Genomic DNA, 26,840 nt, shown 5'->3' on the forward strand with positions numbered 1-26,840 from the left:
TAGGAAAACTGAGGCTCAGAGAGGTCAGAGGACACAGCTGAGATTCAAACAGGAACCTCTGGCCCACAAAACCTATGAGCATTACCCCAAGCTGCATCACAGAGCCAGAAAGAACCTGCTGAAAGTCAAAACCAATGGGCCAGGAAGAAATCTTGTGAAAAGCTATAGTGATTAGGACAGGCGATAAACCAAACTACAAATCAGTTTGGGGAGACCCATCAGACACTGAAGTTTTTGTGAGTTTGGGAAGTAAACACCTTTCTTTCTTTTCTTTTTTCTGTTTTTTTGGTCTTTTTGCCTTTTCTAGGCCCGTTTTTGCGGCACATGAAGGTTCCCAGACTAGGGATCCAATCGGAGCTGTAGCCGCCGGCCTACACCACAGCCACAGCAATGACAGATCTGAGCCACATCTGCCATCTACACCACAGCTCACAGCAACGCCGGATCCTTAACCCACTGAGCAAGGTCAGGGACTGAACCCGCAACCTCATGGTTCCTAGTCAGACTCGTTAACCACTGAGCCACAATGGGAACTCCCATAAACACCTTTCTAACAAGGCTGGGCTTCACTTATCTCATTGGCTAGAATTTCTTTTTTTCTTTTTTTTTGGTCTTTTTTTTGCCATTTCTTGGGCCGCTCCCACGGCATATGGGATGTTCCCAGGCTAGGGGTCCAATCGGAGCTGTAGCCGCCGGCCTACGCCAGAGCCACAGCAACGCGGGATCCCTGACCCACTGAGCAAGGGCAGGGATCGAACCCGCAACCTCATGGTTCCTAGTCGGATTAGTTAACCACTGTGCCACAACGGGAACTCCTTGGCTAGAATTTCTTAAGGCATGCTTCACTTTACCCAACAGATATGTGCCTATAAAATTGCATGCAAAACACAGTCTTTTTTTTTTTTTTTGGTTTTTTAGGACTGCACCCGTGGCATATGGAGGTTCCCAGGCTAGGGGTCTAATCGGAGCTACAGCTACCAGCCTACACCACAGCCATGGCAACACAGGATCCCAGGCGCATCTGTGACCACCACCACAGTTCAGGGCAGCACCGATTCCTTAACCCACTGAGCGAGGCCAGGGATCGAACCTGCAACCCCATGGTTCCTAGTCAGATTCATTTCTGCTGCGCTGCAACGGCAACTCCCACAAAACACAAAGTCTTAAAAAGTACAATGGAAAAGGGATCCTCAGAATGCTAAGTCTAATCGTAGGGCAAACACCTTCTTAGAAGAAAACTTTTCCTTTTTGAAACCAACTGGAAAATGGACAGATTCCTCCATTGGGCCATAATAGTGCTCTAGGAGCCCTGAGAGGGTAACGATTAGAAAGTGACTGAGCAGACCTCTTGCAAATGGTCCATGGCAATGCTTCTCAAAGTGTATTTCCCAGATCCTGGGAGGAGGAGGGGTTCCCAAGCTCAATGACTACCTTCATCATATTTCTAAGACTTTTCCACTGGTATCTGCACTGATGATATAAAAGCAACAGTAGGTAAAACTGCTTGTAGCCTGAGTGGCACCAAAATGTACCAGCAGTCATTATATTTTATAGTGCCATGTACTGACAATAAAACCAAAAAACATTACACTTAAGGATGTCTTGATGAAACAGTAAAAATCAGTTTTATTAAACCTGAACCCATGAGTACATTTTTTTGTCTTTTTAGGGCCACACCTGTGGCTTATGGAAGTTCCCAGGCCAGGGGTTGAACTGGAGCTGTAGCTGCTGGCCTACGCCACAGCCACAGCAACGCCAGATCCTAGGCATGTCTGCGACCTACACCACAGTTCACGGCAATGCCGGATCCTGAACCCACTGAGCAAGGCTAGGGATTGAACCTGTGTCCTCAAGGATACAAATCAGATTCATTTCCACTAAGCTGTGATGGGAACTCCCCGTATTTTTATTTTTAATTAATTTATTTATTTTTGTCTTTTTGAGGGCATATACAAGTTCCCGGGCTAGGGGGTCGAATCTGAGTTGCAGCTATAGGCCTACACCACCATCCTTAACCTACTAAGCGATGCCAGGAATCGAACTTGTGATCTCATGGATACTTAGGTTCTTAACCCTCTGAGCCACAATAGGAACTCCTGATGACATATCTTTTTAATATTCTGTGTGAAAAAGTAGGAAGTACACACAAAGCGCTTTGGCTATGAGCCAAAGTATAACAGTTAATCCTAGGAAGCCCTTTTGCCATTGTTTAAATTGCCAGCTGAATTAGCCACATATTGTATCAAATGTCACTTTTACTTGAATAAACAACTTATAGACAAACTGCTATTATTTAGAGTTGAGCATTTGGCAGAAGTTTTCTTTTTTTTTTTTTTTTTTTTTGTCTTTTTTGTCTTTTTTGTTGTTGTTGTTGTTGCTATTTCTTGGGCCGCTCCCACGGCATATGGAGGTTCCCAGGCTAGGGGTTGAATCGGAGCTGTAGCCACCAGCCTACGCCAGAGCCACAGCAACTCGGGATCCGAGCCGTGTCTGCAACCTACACCACAGCTCACGGCAACACCGGATCGTTAACCCACTGAGCAAGGGCAGGGACCGAACCCGCAACCTCATGGTTCCTAGTCGGATTCGTTAACCACTGCGCCACGACGGGAACTCCCAGAAGTTTTCTTAAATACAAAAAAAGTGAGCCTGACACTTCAAGGAAACAACTAACAGTATTTCTTGCTAATGTTAAAATTCAAGTGTTCAAGTGAAAACAAGTAGGAAATTCATTTTTACTATTTTAGGGCCACACTAGTGGCATATAGAGGTTCCCAGGCTAGGGGTCGAATTGGAGCTGTAGCTGCTGGCCTACATCACAGTTCATGGCAATGCCAGATCCCTAACCCACTGAGCAAGGCCAGGGATTGAACCGGAGTCCTAATGGTTACTAACTAGTTGGGTTTATTAACCGATGAGTCACGACAGGAACTCCACTTAAACTCTTTATTTAAAAAAAAAAGACAGGTGGGAGCTCCTGGCACAGCGGAAACAAATCCGACTAGGAACCATGAGGTTGCAAGTTCGATCCCTGCCCTCGCTCAGTGGGTTAAGGATCTGGCGTTGCCATGAGCTGTGGTGTAGGTCGCAGACTCAGCTCAGATCCCGAGTTGCTGTGGCTGAGGCATAGGCTGGCAGCTGTATCTCTGATTGGACTCCTGGCCTGGGAACCTCCATATGCCGCGGGTGTAGCCCTAAAAAAAAAAAAAAAAGATAGGTAGTGATACTAATGAATGTGATTTTTTTTTGCTACTGTTCAATGATATGACATTTAATATCATATTTCTAATGTCAACATTTAGAAGACTTGCGTAACTCAGTGGACTAACATTTTCCCCGACTAGTATCCATGAGGACATGGGTTCTTTCCCTGGCTTCGCTCAGTGGATTAAGGATCCGGCGTTGCCATGAGCTGTGGTGTAGGTGGCACAGGCGCCTCATATCCATGTTGTTGCGTCTGTGGCGTAGTCCCCCAGCTACAGCTTGGATTCGACCTTTAGCCTAGGAACCTCCACATGCCTTAGGTGTGGCCCTAAAAAGACAAAAAGAAATTTTTTTTTTTCCCAAATGACCAATGTCTAATGTTATAAAATCATGCATGGGTAAAATATCCAACCAAACAGCAAGATACACCAACGGTTTTTGGTTTTTTTTTTTTTTTTTTTTGTCTTTTAGGGCTGTACCCTTGGCATATGAAGATTCCCAGGCTTGGGGTTGAATCGGAGCTGCAGCCTCTGGCTTACACCACAGCCACAGCAACCTCAGATCTGAGCCACATCTGCAACCTACACCACAGCTCAGGGCAACACCAGATCCTTAACCCACTGAGTGAGGCCAGGGATGGAACCTGCATCCTCATGGATACTAGCCAGATTCGTTTCTGCTGAGCCATGACTGGACCTCCAATAGACCAATGGGTTTTAATGTAACAGAGTGCAAAATTCCCCAATATGGTTTCAGATGCCACGTTGTGACTAACCTTTGAGAAGTTACCACTTATTAATTTTTGGAATAGTGTTAAAGAATATCTACTTTCAGAGTTATCTGAAAAGGCAATTAAAATACTCCCTGTTCCAAATATATATCTGCATGAGGCCCCATTTTCTTCAAATACATCAGCCAAAATAACAACACAACAGTTTGATTGCTGAAGCAGAAACATGTCTTGCTATTTCAGATTATTGGAGAGATTTAAGAAAATGTAAAACGACGCCACTTTTCCTACTAACTTTGTGTGTGTGTGTGTGTGTGTGTGTGTGTCTTTTAAGGCCGCATCCGTGGCACATGGAAGTTCCCAAGCTAGGGGTCCAATCAGAGCTGTCGCTGCCAGCCTACACTACGGCCACAGCAATGCGGGATCCGAGCTGCGTCTTCGACCTACACCACAGTTCACGGCAATGCCGGCTCCTTCACCCACTGAGCGAGGCCAGGGATCGAACCCACAACCTCATGGTTCCTAGTCAGATGGGTTAACCACTGAGCCACGACGGGAACTCCCACTTGTTATTATTTTTATTTTTATTTATTTTTTATTTTTTTATTTTTTATTTTTATTTTTTTGTCTTTTTGCCATTTCTTGGGCCGCTCCTGCGGCATATGGAGGTTCCCAGGCTAGGGGTGGAATCAGAGCTGTAGCCGACGGCCTACGCCAGAGCCACAGCAACCCAGGATCTGAGCCGCGTCTGCGACCTAACACCACAGCTCACAGCAACGCCGGATCCTTAACCCACTGAGCAAGGGCAGGGATCGAACCCGCAACCTCATGGTTCCTAGTCGGATTCGCCAACCACTGTGCCATGACGGGAACTCCATGTTATTATTTTTAAATGAACTGATAAATGATAAATGTTTTAAGATTTTGTCAGCTTTAATTCCTCATGTGGTAAATATTATAGGCATAGTATACACAAGCTCTTTTGAGGTAAAAGCATAAAGGCATCCTGAGACCAAAGAAAGATTTGAGTACTGCTGTTTTACAGCAACGGGACAATGACCTGGGCAAACCTGTGAATAACATTTTATAGTACCTCTGAAGTACAAAGGGCAATGATGTCTTTGAAGCACAGAACAGACTGTTCCATTCATTTTTTCCCATAACGCATTAAGTGGATATCACAAAGGAACAACTTTCCCAGAAGTGAGGGACAGGAGTATAATGAGGAAAAGGATGTGGATTCCAGCCGACTCTACCCGTCTCTCTAGACTTCAGTCTTCCCATTTATAAAATGAGCTTTCAGAGTAGCTTATGTTTGGATTGCTTTCATTGTCAATCCTAGGATTCTTATCTGGAATCCCTAAATGGTGGCCCACAGGCTGCATCTGACCTTCAGCCTGATTGGCCATAATGACATTTGGAGAAGTGCCGTGGGAAAATAATTGGTTGGAGCTGAGTGAGAAGCTTCCCTTTCAGAAAAGAAATTGACTTTCAGTCATAGCCCAGTCCAGCCCACTAGACTTGCCCCTGCAAACATCTGCATTTGCATCGTTTGGAATGAAGACCTTCTAAAATCACTTCTAAGTCTCAACCTCTGTAATAAACCCATTTAAAAAAAACAAAAAACAAAAAAACCCAAGAGACTGTGTCTGGGCTCCTTCCTCACTCTGTCACTTGATGACTTTGATTTGGGGCAAGATACTTCTCTGAGCCTCAGTGTCCTCGTTTGTAAAATGGGATAACACTGACCTCCAAAGACTGTTAGGAAGCTTAGCGAGTTGCCCGACAGCTCTTACAGAGTTCCCGGCACTGAACCATTCTAAGCAGCAAAGCACAGAAAGAGAGTATTCCCTAGTCTCCCCCTACCCCCCTTACCAAGTCCCATTTGTCGACAGCTGATGATTGCACTCACGACGACGCTTTCCCCCTTACCAACTCCCATGTCCCACAGCTCCACATCCCAGGATACACAAAATTCCCCTCAGTCCTCTATTTCTCTTTCCCACACAAAACCTCTTCACTGAGGTTCCCCGGACAGCACCGGGTTCCACAACGACGACAGGCAGCACAGCGACCAAATCACTGACCACTCCCCCCAGTCTCTTCTTCCCACCCTGGAACACTAAGGCTCCCTTTCCCTCAGACAGAAACCACCTTGGGTCAGGCAGCGGTGGTCCAGCTGTCTGTGGCCTAGGGTTCCTCCCAGAGGGCCCTCAGGAGGGAAGGGAGAGTAACTGCCAGACCCCCCGGAGGGGCCCACGGACACTCACCGTCCATCCCTGGAGGCGGTGGTTCCGGGTGCTCGCACCGGAAGCGGCCCCTATACTGTTTGCAGTTCCCCTGGTTACTGCGGAGTTCCCGACCAATGGCGGTGGAGCTCTACGCAATGAACCCGCCCCAAAGGGAGTGACGTCACGACTGTGCTCTGGAACTCCTCCTCCAGTCCCTGGATTCGCCCCGCCTTCCGGGCTGCTGGTAGTTGTGCGCAGGCGCGATGGACTAGGGCCCTCCGCGGCGTGTGCGCAGGCGCCGCAGCTGCAGCCAACTGAAGTAGCAATGGACGCGCTAGAGTCGTTGTTGGACGAGGTGGCCCTGGAGGGGCTTGATGGCCTGTGTCTGCCCGCGCTTTGGAGCCGTCTGGAGACACGAGTGCCGCCCTTCCCGCTGCCTTTGGAGCCCTACACGCAGGAGTTTCTGTGGCAGGCCCTTGCCACGCATCCGGGCATCAGCTTCTACGAGGAGCCTCGGGAACGACCAGATCTCCAGCTCCAGGACCGGTCAGCGGCCTGGCCCTCCGGGTGGGCGGGCGAGGGCAGGGTTCGGGGTCTGATGGAGCTGGGAGGGGTCCAGGTCGTTTCGGGAGCGGAGAGAAAGGAGTGGAAGCGAAAGGAAGACCCGCGGTCCGATGGGGGCGCGGACTAGGGCTGATTCGGGGTCCCTCGGGCCTGGCGGGGCCCAGGCGTCTGATGGAGTTCGGGGTGATTCGGTGATGTCCCATTATGTTCGTGTCTGTTTAGGGTGGCATTGGGCAAGACTGGGAGGATATTCTTTGGGTTTCAAAGAGTATTTCCTCTAAATGGAGCTTGGCTTTAGAGCCAGAAGGCTCTTAAGAGCGAGACCAGAGTCAAGTCGATGGGAATTCCCTGGCGGCCCAGCGGTTAAGAATTAGGCGTTGCCACTATTGTGGCTGGGATTCGATCCCTGGCCGGGGAACTTTGGTATGCTGCGGGCGCTGCCCAAAAAAAAAAAAGGCTGCAGACAGTGGAGCTAACCAGCCTTAATGGAACATTCATTCCCTGCTGGCCTAGAGAGCCTAAGGCAACCAGACAGCTGTACCACAACAATAATAGTAGTAATAATAGCTCACATTTATTTAGCTCTTGGTATGGCCTGATACTATTCTAAGATCTTGTTCTGGGAGCTTTGGGAGATGGAACCCACTTCCTTCTCACAGTGACTCCACGAGGAAGGTGGTTGTCTTCCCCATTTTGCAGAGGAGGAAACAGTGGTGGAGAGAGCTAAGTAACCTGTCCCTCAGTCGTGGAGATTGGAAGTGACTGAGTGTTGATTCAAAACCAGGGTATCTGTCTCCCAAGTCTGTACTCTTTTTTTTTTTTCCCTCGGCCACACCCGCAACATATGGACGTTCCAGGGCCAGGAATGGAATCCAGGCCACTGCTGTGACCTGTGCCACAGCTGTGGCAATGCCAGATCCCTAACCCACTGAGCTACAGTGGGAACTCTCCGAGTCTGTACTCTTAAGCCATATGGTGAGGTGCAGGAGAGGTTCCCAGAAGTAATCTGGTCTAAAACAAGATTTAAAGGAGTTCCTGTTGTGGCACAGTGGGAGTGAATCTGCCTAGTATCCATGAGGATGCAGGTTCGATCCCTGGCCTCGCTCAGTGGCTTAAGGATCCATGAGCTGTGGCATAGGTCTCGGACTTGGCTTGGATCTAGTGTGGCTGTGGCTGTGGTATAGGCTGGCAGCTATTGCTCCAAGTCAACCCCTAGCCTGGGAATTTCCATATGCTGTGGGTGCGGTCCTAAAAAAGCAAAAAACCCCAGAAAAAACAAGACTTAAAAGGTTGGATTCAGGTGGCCAGTTGGCAGGGTATTCTGGACAGAGAACAGCAAATTCGAAAGCCTAAAGGAAGATAAATAAGACTGGTCGAAGTGTAGAACTGGAGGTAGTGAGTGGGGAATCATAGTTAATGTTTACATATATCCTTTTTTGTTTGTTTTTGTTTTTGGCCCCAACCGAGGCATGCAGAAGTTGGGCTAAGCCACTAGGGAACGCCCTAGTTCCTTATGCTTATTATATGCTTATTATGTATGCTTATTATATGCTTATTAAGTATGCTTACAATAAGCAGGGGCTCTTCTAAGATCCTTACATATAGCAAGTTATTTGATTTTTACACAACCTTTAGGAACTGGATAGTCTTTTTTTTTTTTTTTTTTTAACGGCCAGTTTCCCGGCCAGGGATTGAATTTAAGCCCCAGCTGCGACCTACACCACAGCTGCAGCAATGCCATATCCTTTAACCCGCTGCACCGGGCCAGGGATCAAGCCGCTGCAGCTGGATTCTTGTCTTTTGTCTTTTTTGTTGTTGTTTTGTTGTTGTTGTTGTTGTTGTTGCTATTTCTTGGGCCGCTCCCGCGGCATATGGAGGTTCCCAGGCTAGGGGTTGAATTGGAGCTGTAGCCACCGGCCTACGCCGGAGCCACAGCAACGCGGGATCTGAGCCGAGTCTGCAACCTACACCACAGCTCACGGCAACGCCGGATCGTTAACCCACTGAGCAAGGGCAGGGACCGAACCCGCAACCTCATGGTTCCTAGTCGGATTCGTTAACCACTGCACCACGACGGGAACTCCTGCAGCTGGATTCTTAACCCACTGCACCACAGCAGGAACTCCAGGAGCTGGATATTCTTTTTTTTTTTTTTTTTTTAATGTTTTAAATTTTTTCCATCGTAGTTGATTTACAGTGTTCTTTCTGTTAGTTCCTACAATACAGCAAAATGACCTAGTCATACACATATACATATATTTATATACATTCTTTTTCTCACATTATCCTCCATCATATTCCATCACAAGTGGAGCTGCTGGAGTTCCCATCGTGGCGCAGTGGAAACGAATCCAACTAGGAACCATGAGGTTGCGGGTTTGATCCCTGGCCTCGCTCAGTGGGTTAAGGATCCGGGGTTGCCGTGAGCTGTGGGGCAGGTCGCAGACACGGCTCAGATCTGGTGTTGCTGTGGCTGTGGTGCAGGCCGGCGGCAACAGCTCCAATTAGACCCTAGCCTGGGAACTTCCATATGCCTGTGGTGTGGCCCTAAAAGGACAAAAGACCAAAAAAAAAAAAAAAAAAAAAAAAAAAAAAAGTGGAGTTGAATATTCTTATCCCCATTTTCCTGAGGAGAAAATTGAGGCACAGAGAAGTTAAGTGATTTCAACTAGTGAGGACAGAAACCAGAATCTGAATCCAGCAAGTCTGGGTTCAGGATTCAGTTCACTCTGACCTTAACCAATTGGACTGGATTGGTTTTTCAATCTACTCAAAGCCTAAGCTACTGAAGGGAGGATCAGACTAGAGGCAAAGAGTGAAGTCAAAAAGTTCCCGCTCTGGTGCAGTAGGGTTAAGAATCCAGCCTTGTCTCTGCAGCAGACAGCTTTGATCCCCACCCCAGTGCAGTGGGTTAAGGATCCAGTGTTGCCACAGCTGCGACCTATGTCACAGCTGCAGCTCAGACTTGGCCCATGGCCCGGGAACTTCCATGTGCCTCGGGTGCGGCCATTAAAAAAAAAGGAAAAAAAAAAATGTTGAGTGATCTGTAGCAATCACAAACAATGGTGGGTGTGAGAATGAAGAGGAGAAGCGATGGAATCAGACATGAGGCAGAAGAGTTGAGAGGATGTCGTGGCTGATGGGCTGTGAAGTCGGAGAGGTAGGAATGGAGGATGGTGCTGTCTGGCTCCTTTTTTTTTTTTTTTTTGTCTTTTTGCTATTTCTTTGGGCCGCTCCCGAGGCACATGGAGTTTCCCAGGCTAGGGGTCGAATCGGAGCTGTAGCCACTGGCCTACGCCAGAGCCACAGCAACAAGGGATCCGAGCCGCGTCTGCCACCTACACCACAGCTCATGGCAACGCCGGATCCTTAACCCACTGAGCAAGGGCAGGGACCGAACCTGCAACCTCATGGTTCCTAGTCGGATTTGTTAAGCACTGCGCCACGACGGGAATTCCCCGTCTGGTTCCTGATGTTTGGGTGCCCGAGTGAAGGCTGATGCCCTTCCCTGTAATAGGGAACCCAGAAGCCGGCTGGGAAGCTGAGCCAGGGAGGAGGGGAGGTGGAGAATGTATTATTATTATTATTATTTTTGTTTGTCTTTTTAGGGCCACACCTACAGCATAAGGAGGTTCCCAGGTTTAGGGTCTAATCGGAGCTGTAGCTGCTGGCCTACACCACAGCCACAGCAATGTGGGATCCGAGCCGTGTCTGCGACCTACACCACAACTCGAAGCAATGCCGGATCCTTAACCCACTGAGCAAGGCCAGGGATGGAACCCGCAACCTCATGGATACTAGTCAGGTCCGTTAACGCTGAGCCAGGATGGGAACTCTGTGCCGAATGTACTCTGAGACCCATTGAGGTCCAGGTTCTTTTGGGTTCTCGTAGTGGAGAACTCTTTGGTAAACATCTGGAGTTCCCTTCGTAGCTCAGCAGGTTAAGGACCTGACATTGTCTCCTCGAGGATTCGAGTTTAATCCCTGGCCTATTGGGTGACTTAAGGATCAGCCTTGTATAGCAAGCTGCGCGGAGTAGGTCACAGATACAGCTCAGATCCAGTGTTGCCATGGGTATGGTGTAGGCCTCAGCTGCAGCTCCGATTTGACCCCTCGCCCAGGAATTTCCGTATGCTGCAGGGGTGGCCATGAAAAGAAAAAAAATGAATGAATGAATGAATGAATGAATGAACCATCTGGCTTCATGGGAGGAAAAGCAGGCTGGAGGGAGGCACTGAGCAGGATGAGGGCGTCATCCCGTGTGGTTGGCCTGGATCATCCCCTGGAAGAGGGTGTAGTGTGACTGGAGGCCTTGAGACACTGGCCCTGGGGTGCACCTGTGTTCAAAAGAAGCCTGGGGAACTGTGGCAGGAGGAGGAGGGACGCTGGGGAAGGTGTGATGTGAGCGTGGAGGGTTAGGTGATGCGGAGCTCACAGCAAGGCAGGGAAGAAAAGGGCCGACAAGCTTACCCGGGAGTTAGCCTCAGCTAGACTTGTACGCGTCACGAGCAAGTCCCGAGGAAACCTTGACAGCGGGGTGGACTGGACAAAAGATGGAGCAGAACTCAAAGGCTGTCACCTGTGCTGTTGACAAGAGGCAACTGGGAGAAAGTGGTACCAAGCGGGGGAAGGAGGGGCTCTTTTGGAGGCAGGGAGTGCCAGTCGTCACTTTGGTTTTGAGTTCATCCAATTTGAGGTGTAGATAATTGAAGATGGGGCGTTCCCATCTTGGCACAGGGAAAGCGAATCCAACTGGGAGCCATGAGGTTGAGGGTTCGATCCCTGGCTTCGCTCAGTGGGTTAAGGATCCGGCGTTGCCGTGAGCTGTGGTGTAGGTTGCAGAGGCGGCTCGGATCTGCTGTTGCTATGGCTGTGGTGTAGGCTGGCAGCTGTAGCTCCCATGGGACCCCTAGCCTGGGAACCTCCATATGATGCGGTGCAGCGCTAAAAAGACACACACACAAAAAAAAACTCAAAAACAAACAAAGTAATTGAAGGTAGGATTCTTGTTTAGGGAGAAAAAAAGCAGGACTGAGGAATTGATGGTGAGAATTGTTCACGTGCAAGTGATAATTGAAACCATAAAAATGGATGGAAGTACGAGAAGGATAATTGAAAGGAGATGGAAAGGTGACATCTTTAAGGAGGGGAGCCTTGAGTCATTAAGGCCAAACTGGATGGTTTGGAAACGAGGCACCAGACTTGGGAGGGAAACAGAAGGCCATGACTTGGGCCAGGCAGGTGGTTCTGGTTTCAGCAACTCAGCCCCCGGAGTGGATTCGGAGGCTCCTGGAAAGGTGTCTGTCGTCTGGGCTAGAGCACCAGGGATGCTGCACTTTCTGATGACCGGCGGTTGTTAGGCGGGGAGATGAGGTGACCTCGCTCCTTCTCTCCCACCTCTGCCAGCAGGTGTCAGAAGAGCCTGCCACACGTGTGTGACTTTGGAGGCCGAGTCGTGGTTTGATGTCTGTCCCCCCCCGCTTAGGTATGAAGAAATTGATTTGGAAACGGGCATTTTGGAGTCCCGGCGGGACCCGGTGTCCTTGGAGGACGTCTACCCCATTCACATGATCTTAGAGAATAAAGATGGCATCCAGGGCTCGTGCCGGTACTTCAAGGAGAGGAAAAACATCACCAAGGAAATCAGGACCAAGGCGTTACAGCCCCGATGCACAATGGTGGAGGCCTTTGGCAGGTAACTGATCCGAACCCGTGGGAACCTCGCGAGCAGCGTCTTTGGCCTTGTCTCTAGCTTCTTTTGTGAGCATCACGCTGGCTGGGACTAAACGTTGACTTGGAGATCAGGGCCAGAGCCGTGAGCCGTGTCCCCCGCGCAGCTGTCTGACTTGAGCCCCTGCCACTTGCCTCTCAGCCCCTTCCCTGGGCTTCAGCCTGAAGGCACGGCGCTTGTCTCAGCGTCAGGGCTGCGGCCCGTGCTGTTCCTTCTGCCTCAGAATCTTCCCATCGCCGCCTCCTTCTCTTCATTCGGCCTTCAACTCAGCTCCTCTAAAAGTGTCCCCTGGGAGTTCCCGTGGTGGCGCAGTGGTTAACGAATCCGACTAGGAACCATGAGGTTGAAGGTTCAATCCCTGGCCTCGCTCAGTGGGTTAAGGATCCGGCATTGCCGTGAGCTGTGGTGTAGGTCGCAGACGTGGCTTGGATCCCGAGTTGCTGTGGCTCTGGCATAGACCAGCAGGTGTAGCTCCGATTCGACCCCTAGCCCGGGAACCTCCATATGCCACAGAGCAGCCCAAGAAATGGTAAAAAAAGGCAAAAAAAAAAAGTGTCCCCCGGAGCCCAGGCATCATCATGTTAGTCTTTTTGATACCCAAAGTGATCTTAGGTATTTATGTCCCTCTTTCCTCACCAGAGTGTAAATCTCCAGGGCCAGAACCCTGTCTTGTTCAAAGCTGTGTGTCTTGGGTGTTCCCATTGTGACACAGCACAAACAAATCCGACTAGCATCCAAGAGGTTGCGGGTTTGATCCCTGGCCTCGCTCAGTGGGTGAAGGATCCAGTGTTGCCGTGAGCTTTGGGGTAGGTCACAGACGAGGCTTGGATCCTGTGTTGCTATGGCTGTGGCATAGGCCGGCAGCTATAGCTCCAATTACACCCCTAGCCTGGGAACTTACATATGTCTTGGGTGCGGCCCTAAAAAGCAAAAAAAAAAAAAAAAAAAAAACCCCAAAAACAAAGCTGTGTGTCTTGGATCTAGCATGAGCCTGGCTCCTAAAAACACATGTTGGCTGATGGCTTGTTCCATCGGGTTAGAAGTTGTAACCCCAGGTCTGGTCTTAGACAGACCATGGAAGACCACTGCTCTCTTTTTGACTCAAGGCTGTTTTATCTGTCCAGTTCAGTAGGCGAGTTGATTCACTTGACAGGAACTTCCAGAGTCCCCGTTGTGCCCCAGAACCAGTCTAGGCACTGAGGATGTCCTGGGGAGCCAGTGGATAAGGGGCCCCCTGAATGAGGCCATTTCTGAGAGTCCTCGGTGCTGCAAAGAGTCTGGAAGTGGTCAGAGGTGGGGTCGGACTCTGGTTAGCATTTTCAGGAAGGCCTGAGCTGTTGGCGTCTGAGCAGTGACCCAGATCGTGAGGAGCAGTGGCCTAAAGATGTGGGGGCGGAGGACCAGCAGGGCAGGGTGGCGGCGAGGGTGTGTAGAATGTTCTAGGTGCGAGTTGGAAGTCTGATCTTTGGCCTGAGGGCTCCAAGCAAGGACACAGCAAGCTGCTCTGTTCCCCCGAACGTTGTGTGGGTCTAAGATGGAAACCCCCTCGACTGGGGGATTGGGAACCTCTAAGAAGAAGCAGAAAATGATGGTTCACTAAGGTTCTGCTTTGTCGTATTTCGGTTTTCTTAAGAATCCGTTCAAGCAATTTCTTCCTGCCGTGGCTTCTGATTTGCAGGTGGGGGAAGAAACTGATCATCGTCGCCTCCCAGGACATGCGGTACCGGGCCTTGATCGGCCTGGAGGGCGACCCCGACCTGAAGCTCCCCGACTTCTCCTACTGCATTTTGGAGCGGCTTGGCCGGTCCCGGTGGCAGGGCGAGCTCCAGCGAGACCTCCACAGCACCGCTTTCAAGTGAGGGGGCTGCTTTGCTTCTCTGCTTTAAACACCAGGGCTCCCTGACCCTTGGACCCTGCCCCAGTTGCCCCCTGCCAACCCCCCTGCCAGCAGGGATTTGCTAGCTTATCTCCCACGTTCCTCTCATCCCTGTCACCTGGGTGGTCCCCGAATCCATGGTGCTGGGAGGCATGGTGCCTTCTCTTTGAAGAGGCCCTGGGGAGACCAGAGCATTTATTGTCCACACATTTGGACATTTCGAGAGTGGGAGGCGGAGCTGAGCAGAAGGGATGCTGGAGCAGTGGGCGTAAATTGAGACCATCCGCAAAGCACACTGCATGGTCGCCCTGATTCTGGGCCCTTAGAGGATTGGCGGCCCATGGCCAATCAGCCCCTTGCTAACCTTTATCATCCCGTGTTCCCCACCCGACCCCGGCCATCCCTTTCACTCCGCGTCCCCTGGCCTCTACCCGCCTCTCGCCTTCTGCCTCTCCTGGAGGTGTGCTCTTCGGCTGAGGCTCGGCTGCTCTTTCCAAGGCCACTGTCTCACGGTGATGGTTCTCTTAGATGGACTGGCCACGTGTGTGTCTCTGGTGTCACCTCCGGAGAGAGGCTGTCTGCGCTCTGGGGTGAAAACCACCTGCAAAGTGAAATGAATGCCCACACTCTTCCTCTTGTCCAGGGTTGATGCTGGGAAGCTCCACTATCACAGGAAAATTCTGAACAAAAACGGACTCATTACGATGCAGTCCCATGTGATCCGATTACCCACGGGAACCCAGCAGCACTCGATCCTCCTCCTCCTGAACCGGTTTCACATGGACAGGTACAGTGTGTAGACGGCAGAACGCTTCCCGACCTCTCTGTCTGAGCCTGTGTCTTAGGCCTTTAAAACTCACGGAGACAAGAGTTCGTGTTGTGGTGCAGTGGAAGAGAACCCTGACTTCTCCATTTTTACTGCCTTTCAATGAATGAAGGAATCAATGAAGGCACAGATGTCGACTGCCTTCAAAAGACAAAAAAGGGAGTTCCCATTGTGGCACAGCGTAACGAATCCGACTAGGAACGTTAAGGTTGCAGGTTCGATCCCTGGCCTCGCTCAGTGGGTTAAGGATCTGGCATTGCCGTGAGCTGTGGTATAGGCTGCAGACACGGCTTGGATCTGGTGTGGCTGTGGCTGTGGTGTAGGCCGCAGCTGTAGCTCTGATGGGACCCCTAGCCTGGGAATCTTAATATGCCGTGGGTGCAGCCCTAAAAAGCGAATGTATCTGCCTATAAAGAAGACGTAAAATTGTGTCTCATGTAATTTTTAAACTAGCGTGTTGAAATTCTGGATATCGTGGTGGCCTAAAGTAGGCTTCTTGGTACACCAGATTATTTAAATTATTTATTAATTAATTATTTACCATTAAATTGATGGGTGTTTTACTCTAAATTCTAATGGCCAAATATCTTGAGGAAGGAGACCTGGGTTCATGTCTTGTGCCTGAATTTTATAAAAGCTTAACTTCTTCATGAAATAATCCCTGTCTTTCCTTACCAAGTGATTTATAAGGAATGTATATATAGTTGCTTCCTAAACTTTAAATTTTTTTTTTTTTTTTGGCATTTTAGGGCTGCACCTGCAGCATATCAAAGTTCCCAGGCTAGGGGTCGAATTGGAGCTGCAGCTACCAGCCTACACCACAGCCACAGCAATGCAGGATCCGAGCTGCATCTGTGACCTACCCCACAGCTCATGGCAATGCCAGATCCTTAAGCCACAGAGCACAGCCGGGGATGGAACCATCCTCACGGATCCTAGTCGGGTCCATTAACTGCTGAGCCACAATGGGAACTCCCTAAACTTTAAAGTATCATCGGAAGATGCAAGGCATTTTAAAGAGTCATTTCATTAAAGTTTTAGCCAGACAGTCTGGTCTGTACACGGCCACTAGTTAGGGGGCTGTGACTGTGTGACTGAACCACTCAGTGCCCCAGGCTCTCCTGTTGTAAAACAAAGGAGTTGGGCCGGATGATCTCTGAGACTTAGGACCAAGGTTCTGTAGTTTGATAATGTTATTTAAATCTTGTCATTTAAAAAAAAAAAACCCAAAAAACAAAAAAACAACTGGCAATCTTTAGCAGGAGCTCCGAAAAAATGAACGTTTTTGTGTTTCTCACAGGAGGAGCAAATACGACATCCTCATGGAGAAGCTTTCGGGTATGCTGAGCACCCGGAGTAACCACATAGAGACGCTGGGAAAGCTGAGGGAGGAACTGGTGAGCTGCCCGGGGCTTCACACGAGCGGGGCTGACTCCATCTGTGCTGCAGTGGAGATCTTTGTCAAGTGTAGATTCAGTGCGTTGCAATTAAAAGCCCTCTTATGGACCTGACCCTCCCCAACCGTGAAACAAGCAGGATTTTCCTTTGCTTTACAGGATGTAAGAAGGCTCAGTCTTTTTTTTTTTTTTTTTTGGTCTTTTTGGGGCCGCACCTGAGGCCTATGGGGGTTCCCAGGCTAGGGGTCCAATCGGAGCCACAGCTGCTGGCCTACGCCACAGCCACAGCCACAGCCACGCAGGATCTGAGCTGCATGTTCGACCTACACCACAGCCCCAGGCAACGCCGGATCCTTAACCCACTGCGCGAGGCCAGGGATTGAACCTGCATCCTCATGGATCCTAGTCAGATTCATTTCCATTGCGCCACGACGGGAACTCCAGAAGGCTCAGTCTAATTGAAATCCTTCCTGCTTTTGATTGGCCTCCTCCATTTTCCGCAGGCTTTGCACTAAGCCTTGCTGTAAAGGTTCACGTGGAATGGTCAGCCTGGGCATTCAGATTGACTTTTGTGATCAAGCTTGCAATTATGTTCCCACTGGTCGGATGCCTAATTAACAGAGTGACTCTACTGAGGAGGAGGAGGTGGGACAACAGGGGAACAAGCGATTCCTGACCTGCTTCACCTTTGGGCGAAGGAACAGAGGCCGTGGTGCAGTGAGAGGAGGAAAGCGGGGTGGGGACCCTGCTTCCGGTCCAGGTAGAATAGTCTTCAGTGGAAGTTAGGAAAGCCATGACATTGGAAGTGGGAGGAAGATAAAACTGTCCTGTACGTTAAGTAATAGAACCTAAAGCCAGGGTTTGGGGATGGTAATAATTCGTTCCCCAAAGGAGCGTGGCTTAGAGTCTGGCTAGTGACTCCAGGAAGGTCTTGCCCCTTACCTTGTGCTGCTGCCCTGGTGAGGCCCTGCTCTCTGGTGTCACTGTACACAGGGAAGGGCTCCTTCTGTGCTGCTAAATGCATTGTGTGCCCAGGTCTTTTTAAAGCGAGGTTGGAGTTCCCGTCGTGCTGCAGTGGTTAACGAATCCGACGAGGAACCATGAGGTTGTGGGTTCAATCCCTGGCCTTGCTCAGTGGTTTGGGGATCCGGCGTTGCCGTGAGCTGTGGTATAAGTCACAGACGTGGCTCAGATCCTGTGTGGCTGTGGCTGTCGTGTAGGCTGGCGGTTGCAGCTCTGATTAGACCCCTAGCCTGGGAACCTCCATATGCCGCCCCTGCAGCCCTAAAAAGAAAAAAAGAAAAAAAACCAACAGAGGTTATGGGAGTCCTCGAGGTGGTAGAGGGGTTAAGGATCTAGTGGTGTCTCTTGGGAGGCACAGGTTCAATCTCCAGCCCAGGACAGTAGGTTAAGGATCCAGCATTGCTGCAGTTGTAGCGTAGTTAGCAGCTGCAGCTCGGATTGAACCTGTGGCCCAGGAGCTTCCATATGCCGCAGGTGTGGCCAAAAAATGAAGGAAAAAAAAAAAAAAAAGCAGAGGCCATGAACCAGGTCTTGAGGGTCAGCTTTGGCCTCCACATGGTTAAAAGAGAACTCTGCCTTAGCATTTTTTCAAAATTGAGATTTTACATCAAAATCTAGGTTGCCAGCTTCCCTTGAAATAATCGGAGCCTCTGATCAGCCTGGGCTGCAGTCTCTCATGACAGCAGTTATCTGGAGCTGGTCATGTGCTAGCCAGTGTGCCCTGAGCCCCCAGGCCCCTCACCTCCTGTCAGCTCTCAGACACTCAAGGCAGTGCCATTTGTCACTCCGGGAGCACTGCTGTTTAGAAGGAGATAAATATGTCTGGGTATTTGAATGTCTATCAAAAGTGGGGCATAAGGAGTTCCCATTGTGGCTCAGCCGGTTACAAACCCGACTAGTATCTCTGAGGATGTGGGTTCGATCCCTGGCCTCACTTGGTGGGTTAAGGATCCAGCATTGCCGTGAGCTGGGGCATGGGTTGCAGACGCAGCTCGGATCCTGTGTTGCTGTGGCTGTGGTGTAGGCCGGCAGCTGCAGCTCTGATGGGACCCCCAGCCTGGGAACTGCCATATGCTACAGGTGCAGCCCTAAAAAGTGGAAAAAAAGAAAAAAGTGGGGAATAAAAGCCTGATGAGGCCTCTTCCTGAGAGACCCTGTTCAAAATGAAGGCAAGTCCTACTTGCTCAGCAAAGAAATATCTGCCTGCTTTGTCCTTGGTACTGTGTGCCCAGGCCCGCTGGGGACTGAGCCCCTCTGCCCTGCTGTGTCACTCGCCGGTGGAGAGACCGGGGGGTGAGCCTGGTCTCAGGCCAGCCCTGTGGATGATCTGAGCGACAAAATGTGACTGACACAGGACTTTGTTTAGTCACTTAGTCATTTGTTTATTCTCTCAACCAGTACTTGAGGGAGTGTCGGCTCGGAGTCAGAGCTGCGTTCCGTGCCGCAATGACGAGTAGTAACCGGGGGCTCGAGGTCTCCTGCCGTCGTCATGCAGTCTGATCGGAGGGGCCACATGTGACCACACACTCAGGCCAGGCTGTCCCTCGGAAGCGTGTGTCTGAGCCCCGTGAAAGGAGCCATGGGCTTCCTCAAGAGAGCTGGGCAGCTCCCGAGAGGATTAGAGGGAGCAGGTGTTCCCCAAGGCACCACACCTTGGAGCAAAGGCTTGTTTTTGAGGGGGGGCGTGACGGGGGGGGCAGCCAGGTGGCCGCGTTCCCCGGGCAGGAGTAGTAAGAGACGTGGCTGGAAAGGCAAGTTGGGGCCCAAGAGAAAGGTCTAGAAAGAAAGAGTGCCAGGCCGCGGAGTTAGGTTTTAGCCTTTAGCCTCATAAACAGCTGGCGGTGGTTTATAAGTGGAGATGTTGCAAGAGACAAGTGTTCAGGAAATGAACTGATGGTAGAGGGGAGACAGGGCGGCCCGGGGCTGTGGCCTCGGGCCGGGTGAGCCCCTGGCTGGAATGGTCTATGATATTTTGGGGGGCGGCACTAGCAGGACCTGGCGAGTGACTAAAGCCAGGGTGTGTTGGGGAGGCAAGGGGGCAGGAGCCCTGCTGCCTGGCTTGAGTGGCGGCCCCTCCCTGGACGGGAGCTGGAGGCAGCTTCTGCTTGATCACTGCCAAGCTGCCCCCCTACTGCCCCCCGGAAGCCGGTGCCTGACCCCCATAGACATTCAGCACGTGTTTGCTGCCTGTGTGTATGACTAGAGTGTTCAGAAAGAGGAATGAGTTTGTGTGGGGACGAGGCACGTGACAAATTTGATTTTGGGCTTGATCGAGTATGAAGATCTTCTGGGACTTTGGCTTGGCGACGCCTAGTGAGCAGCTGGAAAGTGATGGGGGGGTGTGGGGGGGCAGGGAAAGCCGAGCGGGATTTGGTGAATAATCAGCCCCTGGAGGAGGTGGATGCCATGGGTGTGGGGGCTGTCTTTTGGGGGAGTGGGCGAGGCTTCTTTCACCTTCCGCCGGACAGACTGAGCGAGCCCTCGGGGACAGGCCCCCTCAAGGCAGGGACTCCATCATCCTCCCTCGCTTAGGACCGTCCCGGGCTCAGGGCCATCTGTTGAGGGCCGGGGTTTGATGGATGGGTTTCTTCCCCAGCGCCGGGGGCACGGCTAGATTAACGATAGATGCCAGTTCCAAGCCAGTGGCTTGAACGAGCCATATGCCAGTCGACTCTCATTTCCTGATAACCGTATGTGCTGCTGCCCAGCAGCCAGCGCGCGGGCTCCCCCGAGAGGTGATCACACATGCGTGGATACAAGGAAACCTGGGAGACTCCACCAGCCCCTCGTGGTCGCGAGTGCCTCCTGCTGCCCCGCCCAGAGCTGACAGTGGCGGTCACTTGGCTGCCTGCTCCAGAGGTGGCGAAAGCAACGCTCACAGCGGCCAGGCAGGTGGTGGGAGTTAGTGGAACAGGCCAAGTGTCAGACAATGTTTTGGTATCGGTAGGAAGTCAAGACGTATTTAGCTTTCCTCTTACCTGCCATGGGACAAAAGCCCTGCAGAAACGGGGAGACACAGGAACTGAGCTTTAAGGGTTCGGGCGGGCGGGAGGAGAAGGTGGGCCGTCCAGGCTGGCGTGGCTGCAGCTGGTCCTTGCCTCCCGCCCGCTGCTGCTCTCCGGAACCACAGGCCTGGCATTTGTTGCCAGATGCTGTTTTTCCAGAGAAGCCAGAATCTGTTTTTTGACATAAAATCTCTCGCTTTTCAATGCTGGCAAGTAAGTTACCTTAAAACCAAACCAAACCAAACCCGCGTAGATGAAAAACATGTGGCCTGCCCTGGAGGCTGCTCTTCGGGAGCTCTGACAGTCGGGAGTGAGAGCACCAGTGGTCGTTTTGGGTGTCTTGTCGTCGTCGTCACCTCCCAGCAACGTGAGTGGGAGGCTGGATGTACTCGTCCTCAATTTGTTGAAACTTCACAGACTAAATATTTTAAAGTATTTTTTAAATTTTTTTCTATTCCACTGCCTGTGGAGGCGTGTGTGTGCTGGGGGTGTATCTGTTAGTAATTAATACGCTTCTTTAGTTAAACCATGACAATATGAAAAGCTTCACAGGGAAATCTCCTAGCACTGCCCCCGTTGGCCTCATCCTCACCCCCCCTTTCAGGATCTCTAGACAAATCTCTTGCCCCGTCTAGTAATCAAAAGGTAGGATGGCGAGTTCCCTGGCGGCCTAGCAGTTAAGGGTTCCATCCCTGGCCTGAAACTTCCGCATGCTGCAGGCGCAGCAAAAACAAAAACAAAGGTTCGAGTTGTGGCTCGGCGGTAATGAACCGGGCTAGGATCCACAAGAACGCGGGTTCGATCCCTGGCCTCGCTGAGTGGGTAGAGGATCCGGTGTTGCCCTGAGCTGTGGTGTAGGTCATAGACAGGGCTCGGATCTGTCGTCGCTGTGGCTGGCAGCTGTAGCTCCAGATTAGACCCCTCTAGCCTGGGAACTTCCATGTGCTGTGGGTGCAGCCCTCAAAAAAAGAAAAAGAAAAAAGAAAAAAAAACCACCCCAAAACCAGAAACAGTAGGATGGTTTCTGCCCAGACTTGCTTTGGTCCCTGAACAAGGTGGCTTGGTCATTAGTCATTAGGTTGCTAGGTCCTTAGTGCCGCCTGCATTTCCTCTTTCAAGATAATCGGTTAACTCTGGCCCCAAACTTGTGTCTGTTTACATGACCCCCCCCAGGGGCGTCGGACACCTTGCGTGTCCCTAACAGCGGCGCGTGAATTTCCTTTCGGCAGGGGCTGTGCGAGAGGACGTTTAAGCGCCTGTACCAGTACATGCTGAACGCAGGGCTGGCGAAGGTGGTGTCGCTCCCCTTACAAGAGATCCACCCTGAACGGGGACCATGTAAGACCAAGAAAGGTAAGGGCAGCCTCAGCGCGTCCCTGGGCTTCGCGGACCGCTTCCACCTCTCTGTTCCGCAGGGCTGGGCTCAGGACCTTCTGTATGAAACGGGCTCAGGAGGCGTTTGCTGGATGAAGGCAGTTCTGACTCCCAGCAGACATCTCTCTGTGAATGTCCCTCCACCATCGCACCCTCCTGGGGTCCAGACACCAAATTCATCTTCTCCTTCTTGTGATCAGCCTCTGTTCGTTGTTCAGCCAGCGCGTTTGACGTACCTAATCCGTGTCACGTGATGGCATTCTCTAGCCCTGCAAGCAGGTGGTGGTATTAGCATTTTACGCGTAAGAAAATTCATGTTAAGAGCTGCCAAGGGGAGTTCCCGTCGTGGCTCAGTGGTTAATGAACCCAGCAAGTATCCATGAGGACGCAGGTTCAATTCCTGGCCTTGCTCAGTGGGTTAAGGATCCAGCGTTACCGTGAGCTGTGGTGTTGGTCGCAGATGCAGCTCGGATCTGCTATTGCTGTGGCTGTGGTGTAGGCTGGCAGCTGCAGCTCTGATTCAACCCCTAGCCTGGGAACCTCCATATGCCTCAGGTGAGGCCCTAAAAAGACCAAAAAAAGGCGCCAGGTGACTTATAAGTGGTTAAGCAAAATCAGGAGGTGGCGGAGGTGAGATTCGACCCTTCTGAGAAAGGTAAATGAAGGACAATAGACGGTAAAACTGTAAAAGCCTTCCTCAGTCCTTTGTTTTTCTGTCTCCTTGATGTTTATCCCATGTTTATCCGTCCCAATTAACCCAAGTCATTTCCAAAGCTGAGGGTCAGAGTGTTCAGTCGAAGATGCAGAAGGGATCGATGCGTCTATCCTCATTCTTGCCAGCTCCTCCCGAGAGAGGATGGGGATATAGACGGAATAAACCCCCAAGAACAAAGAGGCTAGGACAGGAAGTGGCACCAGAGAGAGTCCGCGACCACAGTTCTGTGCTCAGAGGCAGGTGAGCCAATGGAAACTGACCGAACCGATGGGGAAAGCTGAACACCTGTGCAGGGCGGTATCCCAGAGTGGACACCTTAGGCCTGAATTAAACCAGGGGCCTCTGGAGGCACCAGTTGGATGAGGCCAGAGATTATTGAGGAGTAGTCTGCGTGAAGAGCCGTTGTACCCCAGGTCCCCTCCGATACTTGGCCAAGCGAAGATGCCTTTTCCCCAGAGACAGGTCTGGACTCCGTGGCTGAGTCTTTTCTCATCAGGACCTCCAGTGAGTCCTTTTCCTTGGACCCCCCCCCCGCCCCGCCCCTGCACCCAAAAGAAGAATCCCAGCCAGTGACAGCGTGCAGGTCTGATAACAGGGCTGTGTGACAGTCTCCACACACGACAGATGGGTGTCCTCTCTGCCTCTCCCCCTGCGACCCCTAGAGCATGGGCAGCCAGGCTTATAGTCCCCGAAGGCAGAGGCTGGAGGCATCTTTGCTGCAGAAACTGACCCGTCGCAGAGAAAAGTCTTCTGGATCCTGAAATTTAGGGGTTTCCCAGCACAATCGCTCACTCTCCATGGAAGCCCGCACAGTGGTGACCTCACCCATCCTTCTCCCCACCCTGCAAAACACAGGACTTTCAGGCAGCAATTTAAGGTCTCACCAAACATTTGAGAACTGTAGCATGACGTTAACGGAAACAAACCAACTTAGGAAGTAGAAATAAAGTGAGGAGTAGAAGAAAACGCAAGTGAATCCCTGAAGAGAGAGAAGACACCGCATCCATGAAACCAGAGCAAGAGGCTGTAAAGGAGGGACAGGCAGAACATAAAAAAGAAAGAACGATTATTGCAATGAAAGATTTAGTGGAAGGAAAGATGGTGAGATAAAGGTGAGAGAAATCTCCTGGAAAGAAAGACACTCAAAAGGGATGGAAGTAGGAGAGGTCAGGTGCGAAAATAAGAGGCTGAGCCTAAAAGATCCATCGGCCACGCGGAAGGGGCCAGAAGAGGGAGGGGTGGGTGTGTGTGTGTGTGTGTGTTGGGGAGTAGGGAGGGCGAGATGACAGGAAATGACACAGGGAACATTCTCAGATCTGAGGGATGTTAGTTCTAGATCAGAAGACCTAGCAGATGCCTAGCAAGATGAATGCAGAGAAATCCACCCCAGGGTCCAGCAGCCTGAAATTTCAGAAGCCTGGGGCTGCAGAGCCTCCATCAGACTTCCCAGTCGTAAGAGAAGCTGGAAGACCTTGGAGCAGCATCCTCCGCTTTTTGAAAAGGATGGACTTTCACCCTGGACATCTTTATTCAGCTTTACCATCAATGAGGTGGGAGAAGAAGGACGTCCTCAGACAGGCGGGTCAGAAACAATTCATCTCTCGTCTCCCACATGCCCTTTTCGGGGCTCCAGGAGGATGTACGCCATCAAATGACAGACTAAGCCAAGAGACAGGAAAACTTTGGGTCCAGGAAGCAGGGAGGACAAGAGAAAACCTGGGGAGATGATGAAGGGACGTTATGGCGACAGACTCCAGGGGAGGGAAGTAAGTCCACGCGGAAGATCAGTCGCCTAGTGCCTGTGACCGCGTGTAAGGAAAGCTGTAGGCCGCCGAGTGTGAATTAGTGATGGGTCCCAGAACACCAAGCACACGAGAAAAAGGTACTCACATCAGGTGAACCTGAAAAGGTGTATAATTTTTTTTTCCGTCTTTTTAGGGCCACACCCTTGGCATATGAAGGTTCCCAGGCTAGGGGGCCACATCTGACAGCGGATTTGGTTGGCCTCGTGGTGTTTATTTCAGTCGTTGTTGTTAGCATTTTGTTTTATTTTGTTTATTTTTATCTTTTTAGGGCTACACCTGCGGCATATGGAGGTTCCCAGGCTAGGGGTTGATTCAGAGCTGCAGCTGCCGGCCTCCACCACAGCCGCAGCAACGCAGGATCGGAGCCATGTCTGTGACCTACACCACAGCTCACGGCAACACCGGATCCTTAACCCACTGAGCAAGGCCAGGGATCGAACCTGCAACCTAATGGTTCCTAGTTGGATTCATTTCCGCTGCACCGTGATGGGAACTCCAGCATTTTAAATGTCAGAAGTTTTACCTACCAAGTCGGCATGTCAGCTTTTCAATAAAGTCAGGCAACACTGAGCTGTGTCCTTCAATAGAGGGCACCCGCCTTCCCCGTTCACCAGGGGCACCTGCTTCCTGTTGTGTACCCAGCAGCCAGCTTCACTCTGGCATGTCATCCACCTGACTTGGAGCTGTCTCCGTGTCACACCATTAAGTGGTCCTGGTTTTCTGGCGGCCCAGTGCTGGGAAGAGAAGCCCTCAGAGAGGAAGGGCAGCAGGACTCCGAGTACGGATTCTAAGGACGGCGGTGGCGAAGTTAAGAGGGCAGGGACCGAAGGTGGTGAGCATTCGTCAGTTGTCACCCGCACGGGCATTGAGCCCGTTCAGGGGCTCATCCCATCCCTGCGTGGTCTCGTCACCAGCTCAGCTGTCGAGGCTTACGGGCAGGCTGTCCCTCACTTCCCTGCCACCGGCGTCCTGGTTACCTGGGACTTCTCCCAACTTCGTCATGAGCTGCTTGAGGGCAGTGGCCACGCCCCTCACATACTTTGCCCTTAAGGCCTGTGCAGCCTCTGCCCAGAACAGAGCCAGTGCTGAGTCAGTAAATGTTTAGCACCTTTAATTCCATCAGATGCTCCTTCAGTGACTTACCTCGTGCAGGAGACAAGGGGTACACAGTTTTAGTCTTTTCTTGCCTTGAGCTGTGTCGTCGCAGTTTGCAAAATTACCATAACCCCTTCCCTCTGGGGCGTTACGGAGTAGACAAGACATAAATATTAAATAAAGATGAGAGATTGCTCCATGTAAATTTGCAGGTGCTCCTGGATGTATGAGTTGTTTCTCAAAGCCTGTAAACAAAGAGTTTGGATTTCGACACATTTCCAGTGCATTAGAGAAAGCTGCAGTGATCTGTCTTGCAAAAGGCTCCCCCCCCCCAAAAAAAAACCACCTTGGTAATGAATACCGTCACCCCAAATGGATCCGTTTTGCAAATTTGGATTATTTTCTTCAAGTGTTTCGCAGTCATTCTGTGTTTGTTAATTTGGGCTGAGAACAGAAGGGAAGAGGAACAAATTAACTTTGTAATCCCTTAGAAGCTGATCGCAGTGGGACGCCGTTGACAGAAGTCAGGGCTCCCTGGGGCTGATGACCCAGGCAGGCGTTAAGCGGGTGTCCCAGGTTCAGTGGCAAGACGGGTCCAATTTGAAGAAGACAGGGTGGTTCTAGCATCTGTACCTCCCTATTTATGGTGTGTGGACTCTTCCCCTGGGCTGTTTGCCCTGTGACTCTTAAGAAGTAAAAAAAAAAAAAAAGAAAGTTCATCTCCTGGGATAGACCATGATGGAAAAGAATATAGAAAAAGAGTGAATATATATAAAACTGAGTCACTGTGCTATTCAGCAGAAAATGGAACAACACTATAATAACAATAATAAAAGTCATCTCTAAGTCAAAAAAAAAAAACATGTTCAGTAAGATTACGTGACAGAGATCAGTATACCAGTCAGTTGTATTTCTATACATCTGTAATGAGCAATCTGAAAATGAAATGAAGACAGTTCTGTTCACAATACCCTAAGGGAGAATAAAAGAATAAAAGACTTGGAATAAATTGAACAAAACAAGTATAAAACATATACTCTCCGGAGTTCCTATTGTGGCTCAGTGGAAGCGGATCTGACTAGCATCCATGAGGACCCAGGTTCGGTCCCTGGCCTCACTCAGTGGGTTAAGAATCTGGCATTGCCGTGAACTGTGGTATAGGTTGCAGACGCTGCTCGGATCCTGTGTGGCTGTGGCTGTGCTGTAGGCCGGCGGCTACAGCTCCAATTTGACTCCTAGCCTGGGAACCTCCATATGTCGCAAG

The 26,840-nt window shown here is 50.7% G+C and overlaps 2 protein-coding genes across 3 annotated transcripts in view; one reads left to right on the top strand and one right to left on the bottom strand.

Moving 5' to 3' along the window:
• Positions 1 to 6,287, bottom strand: part of KIAA0556 (KIAA0556 ortholog) — a 217,901-nt gene extending 211,614 nt beyond the window's left edge. The window contains 1 exon segment of the mRNA XM_021086440.1: positions 6,205 to 6,287. Within this exon segment, the coding sequence (XP_020942099.1) occupies positions 6,205 to 6,211 (7 nt within the window). The 5' untranslated portion in view covers positions 6,212 to 6,287.
• Positions 6,379 to 26,840, top strand: part of GTF3C1 (general transcription factor IIIC subunit 1) — a 71,284-nt gene continuing 50,822 nt past the window's right edge. Inside the window, exons 1-6 of one of the 2 annotated variants that reach the window (XM_005662065.3) lie at positions 6,379 to 6,711; positions 12,215 to 12,424; positions 14,139 to 14,315; positions 14,980 to 15,123; positions 16,463 to 16,559; positions 21,817 to 21,940. In XM_005662065.3, coding sequence (XP_005662122.1) covers positions 6,491 to 6,711; positions 12,215 to 12,424; positions 14,139 to 14,315; positions 14,980 to 15,123; positions 16,463 to 16,559; positions 21,817 to 21,940 — 973 coding nt within the window. In that variant the 5' untranslated portion in view covers positions 6,379 to 6,490. The remainder of the gene's footprint in view (positions 6,712 to 12,214; positions 12,425 to 14,138; positions 14,316 to 14,979; positions 15,124 to 16,462; positions 16,560 to 21,816; positions 21,941 to 26,840) is intronic. The other variant, XM_005662064.3, reaches the window with a different exon arrangement.

Source organism: Sus scrofa, chromosome 3 (assembly GCF_000003025.6).
Source record: "Sus scrofa isolate TJ Tabasco breed Duroc chromosome 3, Sscrofa11.1, whole genome shotgun sequence".
NCBI classification, from domain to species: Eukaryota; Metazoa; Chordata; class Mammalia; order Artiodactyla; family Suidae; genus Sus; species Sus scrofa.